This window comes from Lissotriton helveticus, chromosome 1_1 (assembly GCF_964261635.1).
Source record: "Lissotriton helveticus chromosome 1_1, aLisHel1.1, whole genome shotgun sequence".
Classification (NCBI taxonomy): Eukaryota; Metazoa; Chordata; class Amphibia; order Caudata; family Salamandridae; genus Lissotriton; species Lissotriton helveticus.
In genome coordinates this window covers 1,639,785,030-1,639,801,140 of record NC_136057.1, presented here as the reverse complement: position 1 = coordinate 1,639,801,140, position 16,111 = coordinate 1,639,785,030, and the positions used below count along the sequence as shown (strand labels likewise).

At 44.1% G+C, this 16,111-nt stretch overlaps 1 protein-coding gene across 1 annotated transcript in view; it reads left to right on the top strand.

Moving 5' to 3' along the window:
• The window catches only part of NCKAP1L (NCK associated protein 1 like), a 1,588,380-nt gene extending 1,573,646 nt beyond the window's left edge, over nt 1-14,734 (top strand). The window contains exon 31 of the mRNA XM_078688681.1: nt 14,320-14,734. Coding sequence (XP_078544807.1) covers nt 14,320-14,442 — 123 coding nt within the window. The 3' untranslated portion in view covers nt 14,443-14,734. The remainder of the gene's footprint in view (nt 1-14,319) is intronic.
• The last annotated feature ends 1,377 nt before the right edge of the window (nt 14,735-16,111 follow it).

The following is a 16,111-nucleotide window of genomic DNA, read 5'->3' as shown; positions in this document are numbered from 1 at the left end:
CGTCGAACAGTGTAGGCCAAAGGCACACAACTTGTTCAAGGGATTCCTTACACTGCCTGCAGCCCATGCAAGTTGTTCCTACCTGGGGTCGGTAGCAACTGGTGAGATTTTCTGAAAAGGCCTCTTCCCACTCTGAGAGCCATACATCTCACCGTCTGTTGGTTGGTCTATGTACAGGCAAGGTAGGATGTGGGAGTTTCTGGTTGATAGATGTTATTAACCACCCAAGCAAGCTTAACTTGACAAAGGGGGCCCTGGCGGAGTTGTTTAACCAAAGATGGACAATATTTTTTTTATATCAAACTTGAAGGTGTGTTGGCTTGGGTTGCTGATCCAAAATTAGTTTCCATCCAGAAGATGCTAGGATTCCTCAAGGAACTTGCGTTGCGCTAGAATTGGGCCACTGGTGCTAATTTCAGGCCATAGCACTGCTTCTAGACATCCACTCCTGGCTGCCCGCAGTTTGTGACACCGGCTGAGGTAGGCACCAGCACTGATTGCCTGTTGACAGGGTAGGCTCAATTTCAGCCTGATCTGGGCTGTGGATGAGGACCTTGGCAGGCAAAGAACACTTTTGTATATTCTTATAATGAGTTTGTTCAGCACGCTGCTATTTCAAATAGTTTTTATAAAACTATTATAAATTCTGGCCTCATGCTTGACAAAATTGTGTGATCCTAGGCAGTTATTTTCTCACGACATGTCTACTTTTTCTTCATTATCACATATAAGATCATTTTCAAATATGAGCTCATGACGTGCTATAGAAAACTTTCTTGTCTTTCATAAACCTTATTGTTACCCCCATGTTTAATAGGAGCTTAAGCACATTTAGGGTGTGCAGGACAACTGACTTTCTTCTTTCTTCACTACTGGCATTGTCATCGGTGTGGATAAGGTGGGCATGAATATTTCTAACATGGTTAAGCTTCAAAAATATAATGCATAGGAAAACCGAGCTATAAACACATTGCCTTGCCACCATTTCTTGAAAGTTTTCTTAGGGATGGTTAACCACAAACTCTTAAGGAGGGTAGTGTTTCCTGTCACACCATGAAAGTAGGGTTTGTTTACTTTGCTTGCTCTCATTAATTTGAGGCAGACATTTACACTCCACCACCTTCAAAGTTCACAAGCCACCACTGCTTGGACCATTGATGAGTTATTAGATTTCGGACAAGATAGCATTGAAGAAGGTTGGAAGAGAGGCCAGACTGCGTATAATAAGAGAACAGTAACAGATAGACTGTGAAGTTCACAGTGGATGTGCTTTGAAAATTAGTTTATTTAAATTGTCAAGCTTACTTTCATTCCATGCCCTGAAGACAGCAAGCAAATTCAGGAGATTGACTTGAAGGTCCAATTTATCTGAGGGATAGTTTAATATAGAAACAGTGGATTGAAGTGTCTGCAAGAGTTGAGTCCATTGTGGTAGGAAAGCCCCAGACGTTTCTCGAGCGGGTTTGCTTTGCGAGCCAGGGCTACAGGTGGGTTCTGTAAAAAACAGTGACAGTTCCACAAGGGATTGATTGTTTAGTTCCATGCTGCCTGGTCTTGGTTCTGAGCTTCCTGAGCCTTCATGGTTGAATAGTTTTGTAGGTGACAGTCTAATTATGTTCCTAAATGGGGCCTACATCTATTGGGCCATGGGAGGGCTAAAAGAGTAGTCAGCATGTCTCTGATATTAACTTAGATTCAGGACAGGCTACCAAGGGTGAATGAACTCGGAATTAATAACCTTGTACCTCGTAGTTGGGAGATGATGTAGGTATTTCATGCGGTGACTCATGAGAGTGGACTGCCCTGGAGGGTTCAGAGGCAGGGGCTCTGGATGAGGAACTGATGAGGGGCTGCCACCTGAAGGGAGAATTGATGAATGAAGTGCCGATTGAGGGCCATTGGGGTGGGTGTGGCATCTAGCTTAGTGGGCTTTCCATCTTGACTTTGACCTCCCTGGTCACCAGAGTGGTGGCTTCACGGCTTTCTAGCGGGGGCACTGTTTGTGGACCGGGAGGCACTTAGGGCTAGATGTAGGTAAGTTGTATTTACCGATTCATAAATACCGAATTTAACCGATTCGGTATTTATGAATCGGTAAATATGAAGGGGGGAGATGTAGATATTTCCAGATGTGGAAATACCGATTCGGTAATATTCGGTATTTACCGATTCGGTAAATACCGAACCGGTATTTCCTATTGATTCCTATGGGCTGTGAAGCCCATAGGAATCAATGGGAAATACCGAATCGGTAATTACCGAATCGGTAAATACCGAATTCTGCAAGGGTGCAGGGGGTGTCACTTTGACACCCTCTGGCACCCCAAAAATAGGCATGTGCGCCATGTGGCACACAGACATGCCCTAAGGGCATGTCTGTCTGTCACATGGCTAGGTGTGCATGCACACATGTGCATGCACACCTGAATTCGGTATTTTAACACCCAATTGGATTGGGTGGTAAAATACCGAATTTGTAGGGCCTTTGGGACTCAGAAGAGTCCCACCTACATCTGGGATTTACCGAATCGGTAAAAATACCGATTCGGTATTTTACAGAATCGGTAAATTTACCGAATCGGTAAATTTACCGATTCTGTAAAATTATGCCCCTACATGCCAATTCTTAAATACCGGTCGGTAACGGCCGAAATCAGCCGTTACCGACCGGTATTTTGGCTCCTACATCTGGCCCTATGTCCTTAAATGTTAGTTGTGTGGGCTCTTTCCTTGTCTGCACTGGGCCACAGTGGGTGGAGGGTTCACCCTGCTTCTTGATGGGGCACCTGCACCATCAACCGAGAGGGGCTTTTTGAAGAGGTCCAAGAGGGTTGTGACATGAGGGCCAGTGGGACCGACTATTCTTCTAGTGTCCCATGAGGCAGCCATATAGTGGGTTGGGGTAATTACAGGTCCCAGAAGTGGGAGCCTGAGAGGGTTTCGGTTGTGAGGAGCATTGTTGGCTGGGCTCAAGGCCTGAGGGTGTGGGTTCCCCTTCTACCTTGGGGATACCCACACAGCCCGACTTGTTCTTTCTGCACCTTCAAGCAACTATAGGCTCCTTCCGCATCTTGCCCAACCTCATAATATTCCTGCCTGGATGTTGAGGACTCCTCCAGGGATGACCTCTCCTGGCACAGTGTCATTTCCCCTAGGTGCCTGTGACCTTCAATTAGGAGCTGAGGGAGGAGCATGAGCATGCAGTACTGCGTGGCCCTGAGGTGTTGAGTTGGTTTGTCTGGCAAAACAGGATCTCAGTAATCAGATCGAAGTCTCATACCTCGTTCTCCCTGCCATTGGTAGCTAGATAAGTCCACTCAGGGGAATAGTATCTCTGACATGGCACTTTTGCTCTCCTCGATCTCCTTACTGTTCCAGAGGCTTGCTCCAACTCACTCTGTTCCTCTTCAAATGGCTCACTTATTAATGCAAGTTCTTTTTCAGAGGCGAGTTTCAGGTTTCTCCTTTTCTGTCTGCCAGGCCACGATTCATCAGCAGCTTCTCTCCTTCTAGTCTGCACACAACGAATTTCCACGCCGCTTTCTTAACTGAGTCAGACTCTATACCACTCGCAACGTTACCGACTCCATCAGAGTCTATACCTGGGTCTTGTGCAGCTCAACCCCTCTCAGCTTGACCTGGTGGGTATCCAGACTCTTCAGGTACCCCCACAGCTTGGTTTACCCTCTCCAGAGATCTTGAAATCATGGCTGGAATCGCTTCTGGGTGCGGAACTGTTTCTTCGAGGGACCTGTGACCCGTCGGGTATATAAAGCATGTATCCAATTTGGCAATCCTCCACGCTTCACAGCAGTATTCGTTAACAGTATCACTTGGTAAGCCCCACACCACCAAGGGTTAAGACAGTTCTTTTTTTCTTACAAGCTTCCTGACAAGCAGCCAATCTCCAGGGCTCAGGTCATGGCAGAGGTCTTTTGACATCTGTGTAGTCGCTGCTCCAACCTGGTGAGACACAGAATGAACCACATCAGCCAACACTTTGCAGTAGTCAATGATCAAGTCATCTGATATGTTTATCAACGCTGTAGCTGGTACTGCAGGTAATCACATCGCCCATCCCATGAGGATGGTGTGTCGAGATGATCCAGTTCTCCTATCAGGAATGCTGCACAAACTCATTAGGACCAAGGGCAACAAGTCAGGCCGTTTCCACAATGCTCCACCATGCCTGAGGCTTCACATGTAGTCTCTGAACCACACTTAAAACGGCACACAACATCTTTATGATATCGCTGGTGAAGTGTGTTTCTCTATCCGACTCCAATGTAGTTAGAAATCCGAAACAAGGCACATGTTCCCTCAACAACAACTTTGCAATCATGGGCTTAATCACAGGTGTTATCCCTGCCACGGTTTCCGGAGTCAGGTGGTATTAAGGCATTCTCGGAAATTCTGCATTAGGCTTTATTTGTATGTGGACTGTCTCCACTCCTCAAATCAGTCCGATTTCCTCCCCCATGAAGTCTCATACCACTGGAGAGACGGTGTCTCTCATGTCCAATGCCATGTCTTCCATTGTCAGTAAAGGAAACATGTCAACACAGTGATTTTGATTCACTAGTTTAAAGGCAATATCATTATCATTAGTCTGCAATTCGATACACTTCAGTGTGCAATAGATGGTACAATTCAATTTGCACAAGAGGTCACGTCCTAGTAAAGAGACTGGACATGAATCACACACTACGAATTGATGATGATCCTGGAAAGCTCCGAAACTTCACCAGAAACTATTCCATTAGAGGGTAGGTCATCTTTTTGTTAGCAACTCCTACAACTTGGATTGATTTTCCAGAGAGGGGCAGGTTTGGGACTACTGCAGATCTCAAAGTAGAACGGGTAGCACCCGTGTCAATCAAGAACGAGATGGAATGTCCATCTACGTTTGCCTCAACATATGGCACATTCTGGTCTACCTCTAAGACCGTTCCAAGAGTACAGTCTACCTCCACACTCAGGTATTGTCATTGGGACGGGTCCTGATCCCGTCCATCTAGCACTTCCATGAATGGCATCTGGTGGTATGTTCTATTACCCTGCGAGACTCTCTGGGGTTGTGGCACCTGTACTAATTGATTCTGATTCCCTCCCCCCTTTAGGGGATCTGTGGCTCATCATGGTATTTACCACATCTGTCACTTGCACGAGTTCTCCCTCCTGCACCTGGTTTACTGGATTTAAGCAACACTCGTACTTCCAATGCCCAACCTTATCACAAAAATGACAAGCAGTTGTCCTTTTCAGCTTGGCAGCATCTATCCCTGTCTTGGGATCTATAGGGACAACTCTTCCTCTTCCCTGTTCTGCCAGACTCGATGTGCCCTGAACACCCCCTTGGACCGTTCCCTGATTGTGGACTACTGTTCCCCCGGTTGTTTGCACCTGCTCTCCTTTCTGTACGTTTCGTATTTGGAGCAGCATTAACTTCTCCTTTATCCTCCTGTGCTTGGACTCCACCTCATCACTGCAGTATCTGACATATCAAAGAATTCGTCCGCTGATTTATTTTGCCAACAGATCAAATGCTGCTGAATCATGAGGCTGATTTCGAGTCTCAACCCTGTCACAAATTTATGAGACAAACTGACCCATGTCCTTTGGATCAAAAGTGTCTAACTCACTCTATTGTTTAAAGGCTTGAAAGAGCCTCTCATAATAGGCATGTACTAACTCTTTGGGATCCTGGGTCGTTCAATCTATCTTTGTCACGGCACCAGGTTATCCTCAGGATCAGGTTGAAGCTCTATGGGGTCCACCTCTCGACAGCCCCAAGTCCGGATAGAATAAATCCTCTCGGACTAAAGGGATGGTCAAGTGAGGGAAGGAAAGGCTGGTAACAGCATGGAGGGAGACCTAGGAGTAAGGAGAGAGAGAAAACAGTTTACTATGAGGTTCAACTCCTACCTATTCCTTTCTAATATTTATCATTACACTCAAAGGATTTTTCGCTATACATGTAGAAATATATAGCTACCTGTAAAACAAAATAATGAAGGCCTTAAGTGGGGTGAGACCTGAGGGTAATCACAAGGTACCAGCATGAGCCTGTTGTGAGGAAAGATAGAGTTAGACTCCACAGATAACACAAAGAATCAGCAACTACTCTGGCTTTAGGTTATCAACAGGTAGGAAGACTATGTGCATACCTTCAATAGAATCATGCTTGTCCCCTACTAAACTCTAACAGTTTAGCCATGGATACCCCCAACTGATCTCCCCTGCAAACAAAAGATAACACGGTGTCCGGGATTAACTATACATCCAAAGAGTCTTTAGAATGTTCTCTGTTGTAATACACCATGATGGGAAACGCTCTATCCCCATGAACTCCAATGTGCAGTCAACAGAGCTATTGCAGCAACCTTAACCACTTTGCCAGTAATGGGGATGCAAATAATCACTCGAAGAGTTTCTCTCGCTATTGCTTCATAACAAGACTCAATAATCCCCAAAATAAAGTGTTATAATAAATACAGTATTGTCAGCTATCCAGGCTGTGACCACTCTCGATGTTTCCTCACAACAAGAGTGTGTGTGCCCCAGGGAGCATTTCAAGACAATTGTATTCTCCCGAATGAGACCACTAGAATAGTGTGTATCTAGCCAATGGGAGAAAACAAGAACACCCGTCTTTCCTCCCGCAGTAGGAATCGTGTGTGTCTCCCCAACGGGAGAAAGAACATATGAACCCCGGGAAACTTCGGAGTTCAAAGCAAAACAAGAAAACAATGAAGCAAGTTGGTGCGCATCCGCACACTTACCGTCCGGGTTAACGAGGGATACGGGAATGCCAGGAATCATCGGCGTCTTCGTCTAGGCGCCATCTTGAGATATACTGCTGGGCTGACAGCACCTCAGAGAGCGTACCTGCGTCAGTGCGTCCACTGATAGCGGGAACGAAGCGACGGGAAATGTAGTTTCACGCCCATCATGCTCCGTGTCCACAGTTCAATGCTGTTCCGCTTGATGAGCCCTGACAATCTTAACCCAATCGATGCCTTGTGGATCGATTTTGGACTGCAACCATGTGATCACCTAATCTTAATTTTTCATAACCAAGGGCAAAGGACCATGAGTGACAGCATCCTTCTCTGAGTCAGTATCAGGGCACTCAATAGCGATTTTACATGCAGACCATAGGTCGCTACTAACCTCAATTTCAAACATCGTATTCAAGTCAATCCACAACACTTATGAGATTTTGACAAAGCGATCAACTTGCTTATGCCACGCATCAGGTTTTTCTCTCAACCAAGGAAAATCATTTGTAAATGCAGCCAAGTCACCTATTCTCTGAGGGACAGGCACATACCCTCCGCTAGGCACCTCCTGAGGTGGATATGCCTCAGCTCTCGGTCTTCTTCCTCCTGAAGGTGGTTTTTCCCTATCACCTTCCTAACACTCTTCTTCTTAGACGACCTTTCTTCCCACTTATCCAATTATCCATACTCCAAGCCCGGACCCCGACAATTGACTCTCAGATGTGTGTTTTCAATTCCATCACTCTCTTCTCCTCTAGCTCCAGGCCACTGTAATTAAGCCTATGGTTTCCCTGTAATATTTTTGTTTGAGACAAGTCTATCACTGAGCTAGTTCTGACAAATTCTCATGTGCTCATCTCTACTTGTGGGTGAAGTCCTTTGCATGAACAACAGATCATCTGGCTCATAAGTTTCCATTTTTTCCAAGGGTAGATTCCCACTGATGATCTTATCTACATCAGCCTTCAACCTCACCACATCCAGTAGCTTTGCATTCACTACAGCCTTGATCGTTTCCTGACTTGATGTGGTATTCTGACCTTCTGTCTGAAACATCTAGAACAGGTTGGTTTCTAGCAATTCCCTGACTTGCAATTTTCTCCGACCTTATACCCACAGGTCCTCTCCCTGGTGTTTCCCGCATGCTTAAGTCTGAATTAGTGTTTTCCATGGGTACGGATCATATAGTACTAGAACCAATGCGAATTCCCGAAGGATCGGCAGTGGCTGGTAAAGTAGTACTAAATTCCATAGGCACCAAGGATTGACGATTTCCACTCATCTTAGCTGACCCTCCCAATCCAGTTCCTTCTATCTGAATGGACTGTCACTGACTAAGAATTCCCCTGAATTTGGGTCATACACAGAAACAACAGGATCAATGGTGACCGGTACTGTAAGAGCTTGTGGTAACCATTAAATTGCGCTGTCTACATTCTGTTCCCACAGCTGACAAGCCTGCTCCTCCTGCTGATATCCTTCCCATGACTCCTGTACTAGGACCCATATGCGGTGCTGGTATGCTTTCCGCGTTCCCTACATTCGCCAACTCTTGCTTTTTCTCCTGTTAGAGTGGATTGTAGGGTGGAGGACGCTAAGATAGTAACCTATCCAACAAGCTGCCATCCGTATCACTCCCATCATTTCCATTGTACGTTCTACTGTTGTTCTGAGAATCTCCCTCACCTACCAGCATTGGGTATAGCCTTTCTCCTTCGATAGTATCCACTCTCCATCTCTAAAGCTGTGCATTCCACTGTGCTTCCTGACATGCCCTCAAGCTTTCCTCACCTCCCCGTGACACATCTCCCTTTTATTTGCATGTGCCTAACGCCTCAAACTGTGTTGGTCTAGGTAAAGGTCGCAATGCAAACATCACTCCCCTCAAATGATGTAATACATCCAAACTGAAATGACCCAAAATGAGGAAAATTACAATTCACCCTCTTTTTCTTTTATTCCAATTTTGAAACCAAATTATAGTGTGGAGCCCTACTTTTGTCACCATACGATATGCTGGAGTATCATTGGGTGGCACTTCTTTGCCTACCCGAGTAACAACTCCTTGATCACCCCTGAAAAGATCCTGCAACACCCTAAAACATTGCATAGTTCAATTTCTGTTGTTCAAATTTCAATGACGACTAATTTCTTCAACCCCAACTTCCGGATAACTACCAACCAATCGTAGCATGGCATTACACCAATCAAACTATCACAGCGTGGCAGACTCTGACATAACCCTCACTCCTCGCAGCAGCTCAACCTCTTTCACAATTTCTGCGTACACATTCACTCACACAATCGTCTTAAACTCTGTAATTGTCTGCCATCTAAAAGGATCAATAAAATTCTGTCATCCAAGAACATTCATGCACAGCAACCTTCGACCTGCGCTGCTCACCTGAATCAGTATAGTTCACCTCTGTGCACAAGATTTACTATTTTATTCCCATATGTCGCATTCACATAAAGTTCTCTGTCTAAGGGGGAACTGTCAATGACAGACAATCACAATAAATCTCGGTGTCTTCTACACCATTCAATATATCCTGGGATCTTAGGCCACTTTGGGACCTGAAACTCAAATCTCAATCATTGGACCACGTCCGGCCCAAAACCACATTTATTCGAGCCTCACACCATCCACGCCAGACATCACGCAATCAATTTATTCCTGCAATCTAGCACACGCCATACACCCTATTGATACTCAATCCACCATTCAACGCTGATCTCGCCATACCATCAAACCCCACCAAACCCTGCCGAATTCCGTCGCTCTCTGTTCTCAGTCATTGGGCTCTATTCTGGAGCTCTGGGGTTCTAGGTCTCCTTTTTCTAGACTAATTCTGGATTCTCCGCTCACTTCATGTGCAAACCTTCCTACACTGCTACCAACTGAAATGGCCAGGCCCATAAGTTCTAGATCTATTCTAAAACTTATAGTCCAATGGTCTTTTTAGCAGCATGAAAGCGTGGAGGGGATAAAGTTTGACTTTATTTCCAAATCAGTTCTACAGGAGATTCTTTAGGATCATACAGCCTGATTCATGAAGCTAAATTGCACTCGCAAAGGGCAAGATTCTCAGAATCTTGCCTTTTGCGAGTGCAATTTTGGCATTTGGGATTCACAATCCCAAATGCAAAATTCGCTAATAAAGAATTAGCAAATATGCGAGGATTAGCATTTAAGGAATCTCTATTAGAGATTCCTTAAATGCTATTCATGACACTTTTAAAAATTGCGAATTAGCAATTTTGGGCCGCTATTTACCGAGAGGTCAGACCTCTCGGTAAATAGCAAAAACTTAGAAAAATGCTTTTAAAAGCATTTTTCTAAGTTGCATGTTGCACACACACATGTCCTTTGGACATGTGTGTGCGCAACACCTGTTCAAATGTGCATTTAAGGGGTGCTACAGGGTGTCCTTTGGACACCCCTGGCACCCTTAAAATCGCTATCTCATTTGCGAGTAGCAAATTGCTACTCGCAAATAAGGGATACACCCCATTCATTCCTATGGGCCTTTTGGCCCATAGGAATGAATGGGGAGTTATTCCTTATTTGCGAGTAGCAATTTGCTACTCGCAAATAGAGAACATGTAGGAATCGCTATTTATTTAGCAATTCCTACATGATTACCGTTTTGCGTGTCCTCAATAGCGAGTCGCTATGATTCGCTATTAGGGCCACGCAAAACGGCCCGTACATGAATCTGGCTGATAGTAACCAGACAATCCCATAAGGTTAGTCAATTTATTGCAAAGGCAGAAAGGATTGAACATAAAAACACCTCAAGATGAGAGTGTAAAGATACAATGAGATCAGCATCAGCAGAAAGCCAAATATGCGCACTCAGCGTAATCTGTGCAGCATAAACAGAATGATTAGTTAAAGAAATAGAATGCAAAGGATTGCAAAGCATGAGACCAAATTCACCTGCATCGAGGTTAATGGAAATAAAGTTTTAGTCTATCCCTACACTAGCGTTAACGTGGAATCCCTACTTTGGCATTCCCACATGAGGAGTGAAATAGAAGGTGTCAGCATGTGGAGTCTTCCTAAGAAGTCTATCCACATCAATGGGTCAGGTATCATGAAGCTACAGAGCTCGTTCTAAGCGTCTCTTTCTCTTAAAGAAGAGAAGGAAGAAGTGGTCAATTCCCGACTTGCATCACATTATTACAGGTAAATTTCCCAAGAGACCTTGAGACGAATCATGCCATCCGCTCAGTATATGATTCCATAGGTAGGGTTCCACTGGACAGTGATTCTCCTGAACTAAATCGATGACCTTGATTCCAAGGCCTTCTCCGGCGTGAAACATAACAGTTTCTCTTATAAACTTAAGCTCATGATGTATCCCCTTCTCTCCTCGCCTGACTAAGAAAACAAAGACATTATTCTAGCTAACAAGGACGCTTCTTTCACCTGCAACACAAAACGTGAGTAAGAACTATACTGTGAATTCCAAAATAAGAGCTTTCAGGTAGTAAAGTATTTCAGGACTACGAATTCAGCTAATGTAAGAAAATTACACATGAGCTTTACGAGTTAGCATGAGAGATAAAACTCATTCAATTAATATTACTACCTACATCTAAAATAACACATTCCATAAGCACATTAGATACATGAATAATTGTGCAAAACAAGTTCTTCACATTAATGTTTACATTTACCTTCTATATTATTTGCTCCACGTTTCTTTCAAATGGCCTAGAATACATAACGTTTCACATTATTACATCCCAAATTCTAACACTCCATGTTATGACAATAAACGGTTATGTGTGGATGCGGACTATATGTTTGATTATAATGCACTCCTATGAATAAAATGTGTTTTCTGCTACATCACGTGGGTTGTAGGCTACCTCAGGCTGGTCTCAGGCCAGTCTCACTACATCTCATTGCGGCCGACTCCGCACTTTCACCGCTTGGCTACTGCAGCTCACTCCACGCTCCTCCTCCTTGTTGTGTCATGTCATGTCCATATCAGGAAATGTCCACGGTTAGTCCACTAAAGTACAAGGAATGTAGGATGCCTTTAGCTCACACCTAGCGCATGTGGGGTGTACTATTTTATTTATTTTGTCAAGCGAGCGGCTAACCGTCCGCGTTGGTGGTGGAAAAGCATGATATGTTTGCCTGTTATATGGTGTAGATTTCATAAAAGAAAAGATGACTGCACCTTTCAATAACAATTATGCCTTAACTTTTTAAGACTGACACAGAGAATACCTGTAATTAACTCTCTATATAGTAGCACTGACGGCTATTCTCAACATAGTCATACAGTGTTCTCAATATTTACAACAGCGCTACAGAATGGTCCTTTTGAAATATGTATGAAATAAGTGTGTTATAACAAACACTAGTAGTAAATGCATGTATGAGGTGGCCTATATTTAATTTAGTTTAGTGTAAGTTAGTAAAGTAGTGTAAGGTTTCTGCTTCAGATACCTGTATGTAGCCATAAAACTAAAAGTTTGATTACCTGAAAGCTTTGATACCTGTATGCCACAAGTAGCTAATATAAACCCTGGCCTTCTACCAAAAGCATACCAATTTTTATAGCATGACATTGGCTTTACATTGTACTCTGCTCTGCTATATGCAACTGTTATAAATTGTTTTCGCTCTTAGTTGAAGTTCAAAGCACAAATGTTTTGTAGTTTTCAAAGAATCAACCATTGGAATAGCCACCTCTAAATGTGGTAGCACAGCAGTGGAAGAGCAACACCTGCGCCTGAACGTGAAAGACATGTTTAGAATTGAAACATATCATAGGCAGTACAATTGAGTAACTTACAAAAACAAAATTAAGCCTCTGGTAGGAAATTTGAACTACCTTTTGATGCAGCGGGTCATGAAATTGTGAAGGGTGGGCGGACCTCGCAGAGTTTTACTCTGTGGAGTTACCTAAATATTTATTGAGATTCAGCACAGTTCCACAAGCGGCAGAATTCCGCTTCGTCGTGCTGTTCTTGCTGATTTTTAGCACCAGGAGCTTGTCCCGCTCTGTAAAATCAGTGTGAAAGGCAATTCAGAGGGCTCTGTTTCTTTCTGCCGCTCAAGTAGATTTTTTACTCGAGTGGCAGCTTTCGCAACAAGAGCGGCAACTTTCTCAACGCGAGTGGAAGCGACCTGCTGCGACCTCTTGTTTCAGAAATCTCTCTGGTAGGTGGCCTGGCACTCATTTTTTCTCTTTTATTAAAACAGACAGGAGCTTAGATGGTAAAGCTAGTCATAGGTCGCCCTCCACTCATAATGCAACTAGTACAGAAAAGACCTAGACTCTGTAGGAACTTCTAGATTTATCCTTTTTGGGTACACCATTTATTGCATTATCATTACAAAACGTACTCCCCTTCCATTAGTTGTCTGGGTAGTTGGTATATCCTGGACTTGTGCCTAAATCTAGAAGTGCCTACAGAGTCTAGCTCTTTTCTGTACTAGACTCATTTTTTCTCACCTTTGCTCAACCACATGAATTACGCACTCCAAGTGGAGCGTGTACAACTCTGCCAAGTCCGCCGGAGGAGCAAAGTTTACTGTCCACTCCTACCAATTACACAAAGTGACTTAGAAGAAATGATTATTAACACATATCTAATTTTTACACATACTTCGTTTTGACAATTTCAAAAACTCATTTCGAACAGGTATAGTTGAATTCTTATCTACATTTGTTCGCATTCTTTTCAGTGACAATCGGCAACATCAGAAGTGTGATTTTAATCAGTTTCATTTGTTTGTGGAATAGTTAGAAGGTCTTGAGCATTACATTTCAAAGGAATGCGGGGTCGAGTATTAAATGATTCACTATTAGTCAAATAAAAATTGGGTACAATTAGCTGAAATATGGCCTTCCATGGCAGCAGAGGTAATTAAAAAAATGTTTTTAGATGAATGTGTGTGCAAGTATAAGTAAAGGAGAAAGGGCATGTGATGTCACCTTTGCTACCCCTGACATACGGTTAACGGACGTCCATGCAAGTTATGCTTTGACAACAATATAGTTTTCCCCATAAAACAATAAGAGGTATTGTTTCCTCTTAAAAAATGTTTTAATCAAACTAGCATACGGAACTCTAATGACTGCAAAAAATCACTTTTAATTTCTGTTCGGTCACAGCTTTGCCCTTAATTAATGTTTTTAAGTGAAACAATAAAATAGGAAAGTCTTAGTTGTGACAATAGTAGGGTATATTTTGTTTAAAGACAGAAAGTATAAATGAATAAGATGTTTGTATATAGTACTGCTGCATTATGCTACCTCTCCTGCTGGCTGCATAACTCATCTTAGGCCACCTATTAGGATGAAGTACTAACGTCACCCTAATATGTGGCCCTAAACTTGGACCCAGGAATTGTAATTTGACAAAATGTAACATTAATTTTAAAGTTAATAGCCGCTGGTCCTTTTCAGGCGTTTCTACCGATGTTTTTTTAATAAATGGTGTCTCAGCTCCCACTAAGAAACACTTTCCAATTGTCTATTGTCAAACGTATTACTTTTACTTTCAGATCGTGAAAGAATCGTCTTTTTTGACCGTGGACATGCTGGAGTCGTGCTTTCCTTACGTCCTGCTCAGAAATGCATATCGAGAAGTCTACCGAGCTTACCTTTCGACGCCTGCAGCCGTCTAAAGTTCACAGTGGATAAGGCACATCACTTATACCTGCAGAATGAGCCTGATGCGTTGAAAGGACGTTTTCTCTTCACAGTTGCATCAATTTGATTGAAATGTAATAAGCACTTGGTGTATTACAATTGTCTGATTGCACTGAAAGTTTTTAACCCTGTATATCACATCTTGTCTCTTGTTTCTTAAGGCTTTGATTGTGTTAAAAAAAAATCCGTAACATCGGTGTCCTTCATAAAATGGAACGTTGTTTCACTGTTATCAAACGAATATGCAATAAATACATTCTCGAGGTGGACAGTGACTGGGTGACTTTCTGAGGGGAAAAGTAGTGTTTAAATATAAGTGTCTGCTCTTGCATCTAATTATGCAAATGCTCATGTTTAGGTTGAGCCTACCAGATAGTGCAAGCTGTCTTGTTGCAACAGACCTATGGTGGATCCACAGGCGAATTATAGAGGCTTACAGACCGCATATTGCTTACCGTTGGTAGCCTTAGTGTCAATCATCTACTTCGTTTTCCTTCAATGGCTTTTTTTTCTCAGCTTGTCCATCATGTGTTTGTCCCTCCCATGGTGTATATCCTCTTTAACATCTGTTTGATTGGCTGGCTTCTACACTTTCATATCTCACTTTTAGGGAACTACTTTTTTCTTTTTGATTAAGCACTCAAAAGTGCATGCGTTTTTCAGCTCTCTCCCTCCCATGATCCTCCACAAAATACCCACCCCAGTTGTTATCCGTGTTACTCTCACTCATATGCTTCTCCCCGGCTAAACTCTTTCTAAACCCCACGTTTCATATAGCTTTCTCGCTTGTGTTCTTCTCCCTCCAGCACCCAAGTTGCTATCACTGGTGTGATTCTTCCCCTGATGCGCTGCGCCCTTGTTCCAGACCTACCTTCTTTTTTAGGTCTCGCTGAGTCAGCGTGCATGCGCTGCTCGGAAAGACACTTAGGGGCACATTAGGATGGCAGGCGGGCAAGGGCGGGGGTCCCGGGGGTGCCATTAGGATGTGCCCACCACAGTGGTGGGCACATCCTGTATTCTCAGTGGCGGGTGGTGCTCTCTGCACCGCCCGCCACAATGCTGACAATACATCACAGCATTTTCATTTGCAAAGCGGCAGGCACCGCGCGGTGCCTGCCGCTTTGGAAATGAAAATGAAGGGGGGTACCACAGGTTCCCCCCGTGTGCACCCCCCACTCACCTTCACTCTGGGGGCACGCAGGGGGCCCCCAGAGTGAAGACCGCCTGCCTTATTAAACATTTTTCGCCCTGGCCGCAAGGCTACCGGGGCGGAAAAGTGGCGGGCGGTGTTTTCTTCCACCGTGGTCCCCCCAGCCATACTAATATGGCGGGGGGGGGGAATACAGGGAAGGATGGCAGGCGGATTGCCCCCGCCAGGCTGGCGGTGGCTACCGCCAGCCTGGCGGAGGCAATCCGCCCGCCATCCTAATGGACCCCTTAGTAGCTGCTTTGGGAAGTACTCCTAAAGCGGCGACCAGCTTGGTAGAACGCACAAAAATCACGCGCGCATCCCTTGCGTGTTTTAGACCGTCATCGCGATCACTTTCGCTTTCACAGCGATTGTGATCGCGATGACTTTCATGGCCAATGCTTGTTTAAAATGGGTCTCTGCTCGTCGCTAGCAGCTATTTCACTGTTTTTCCG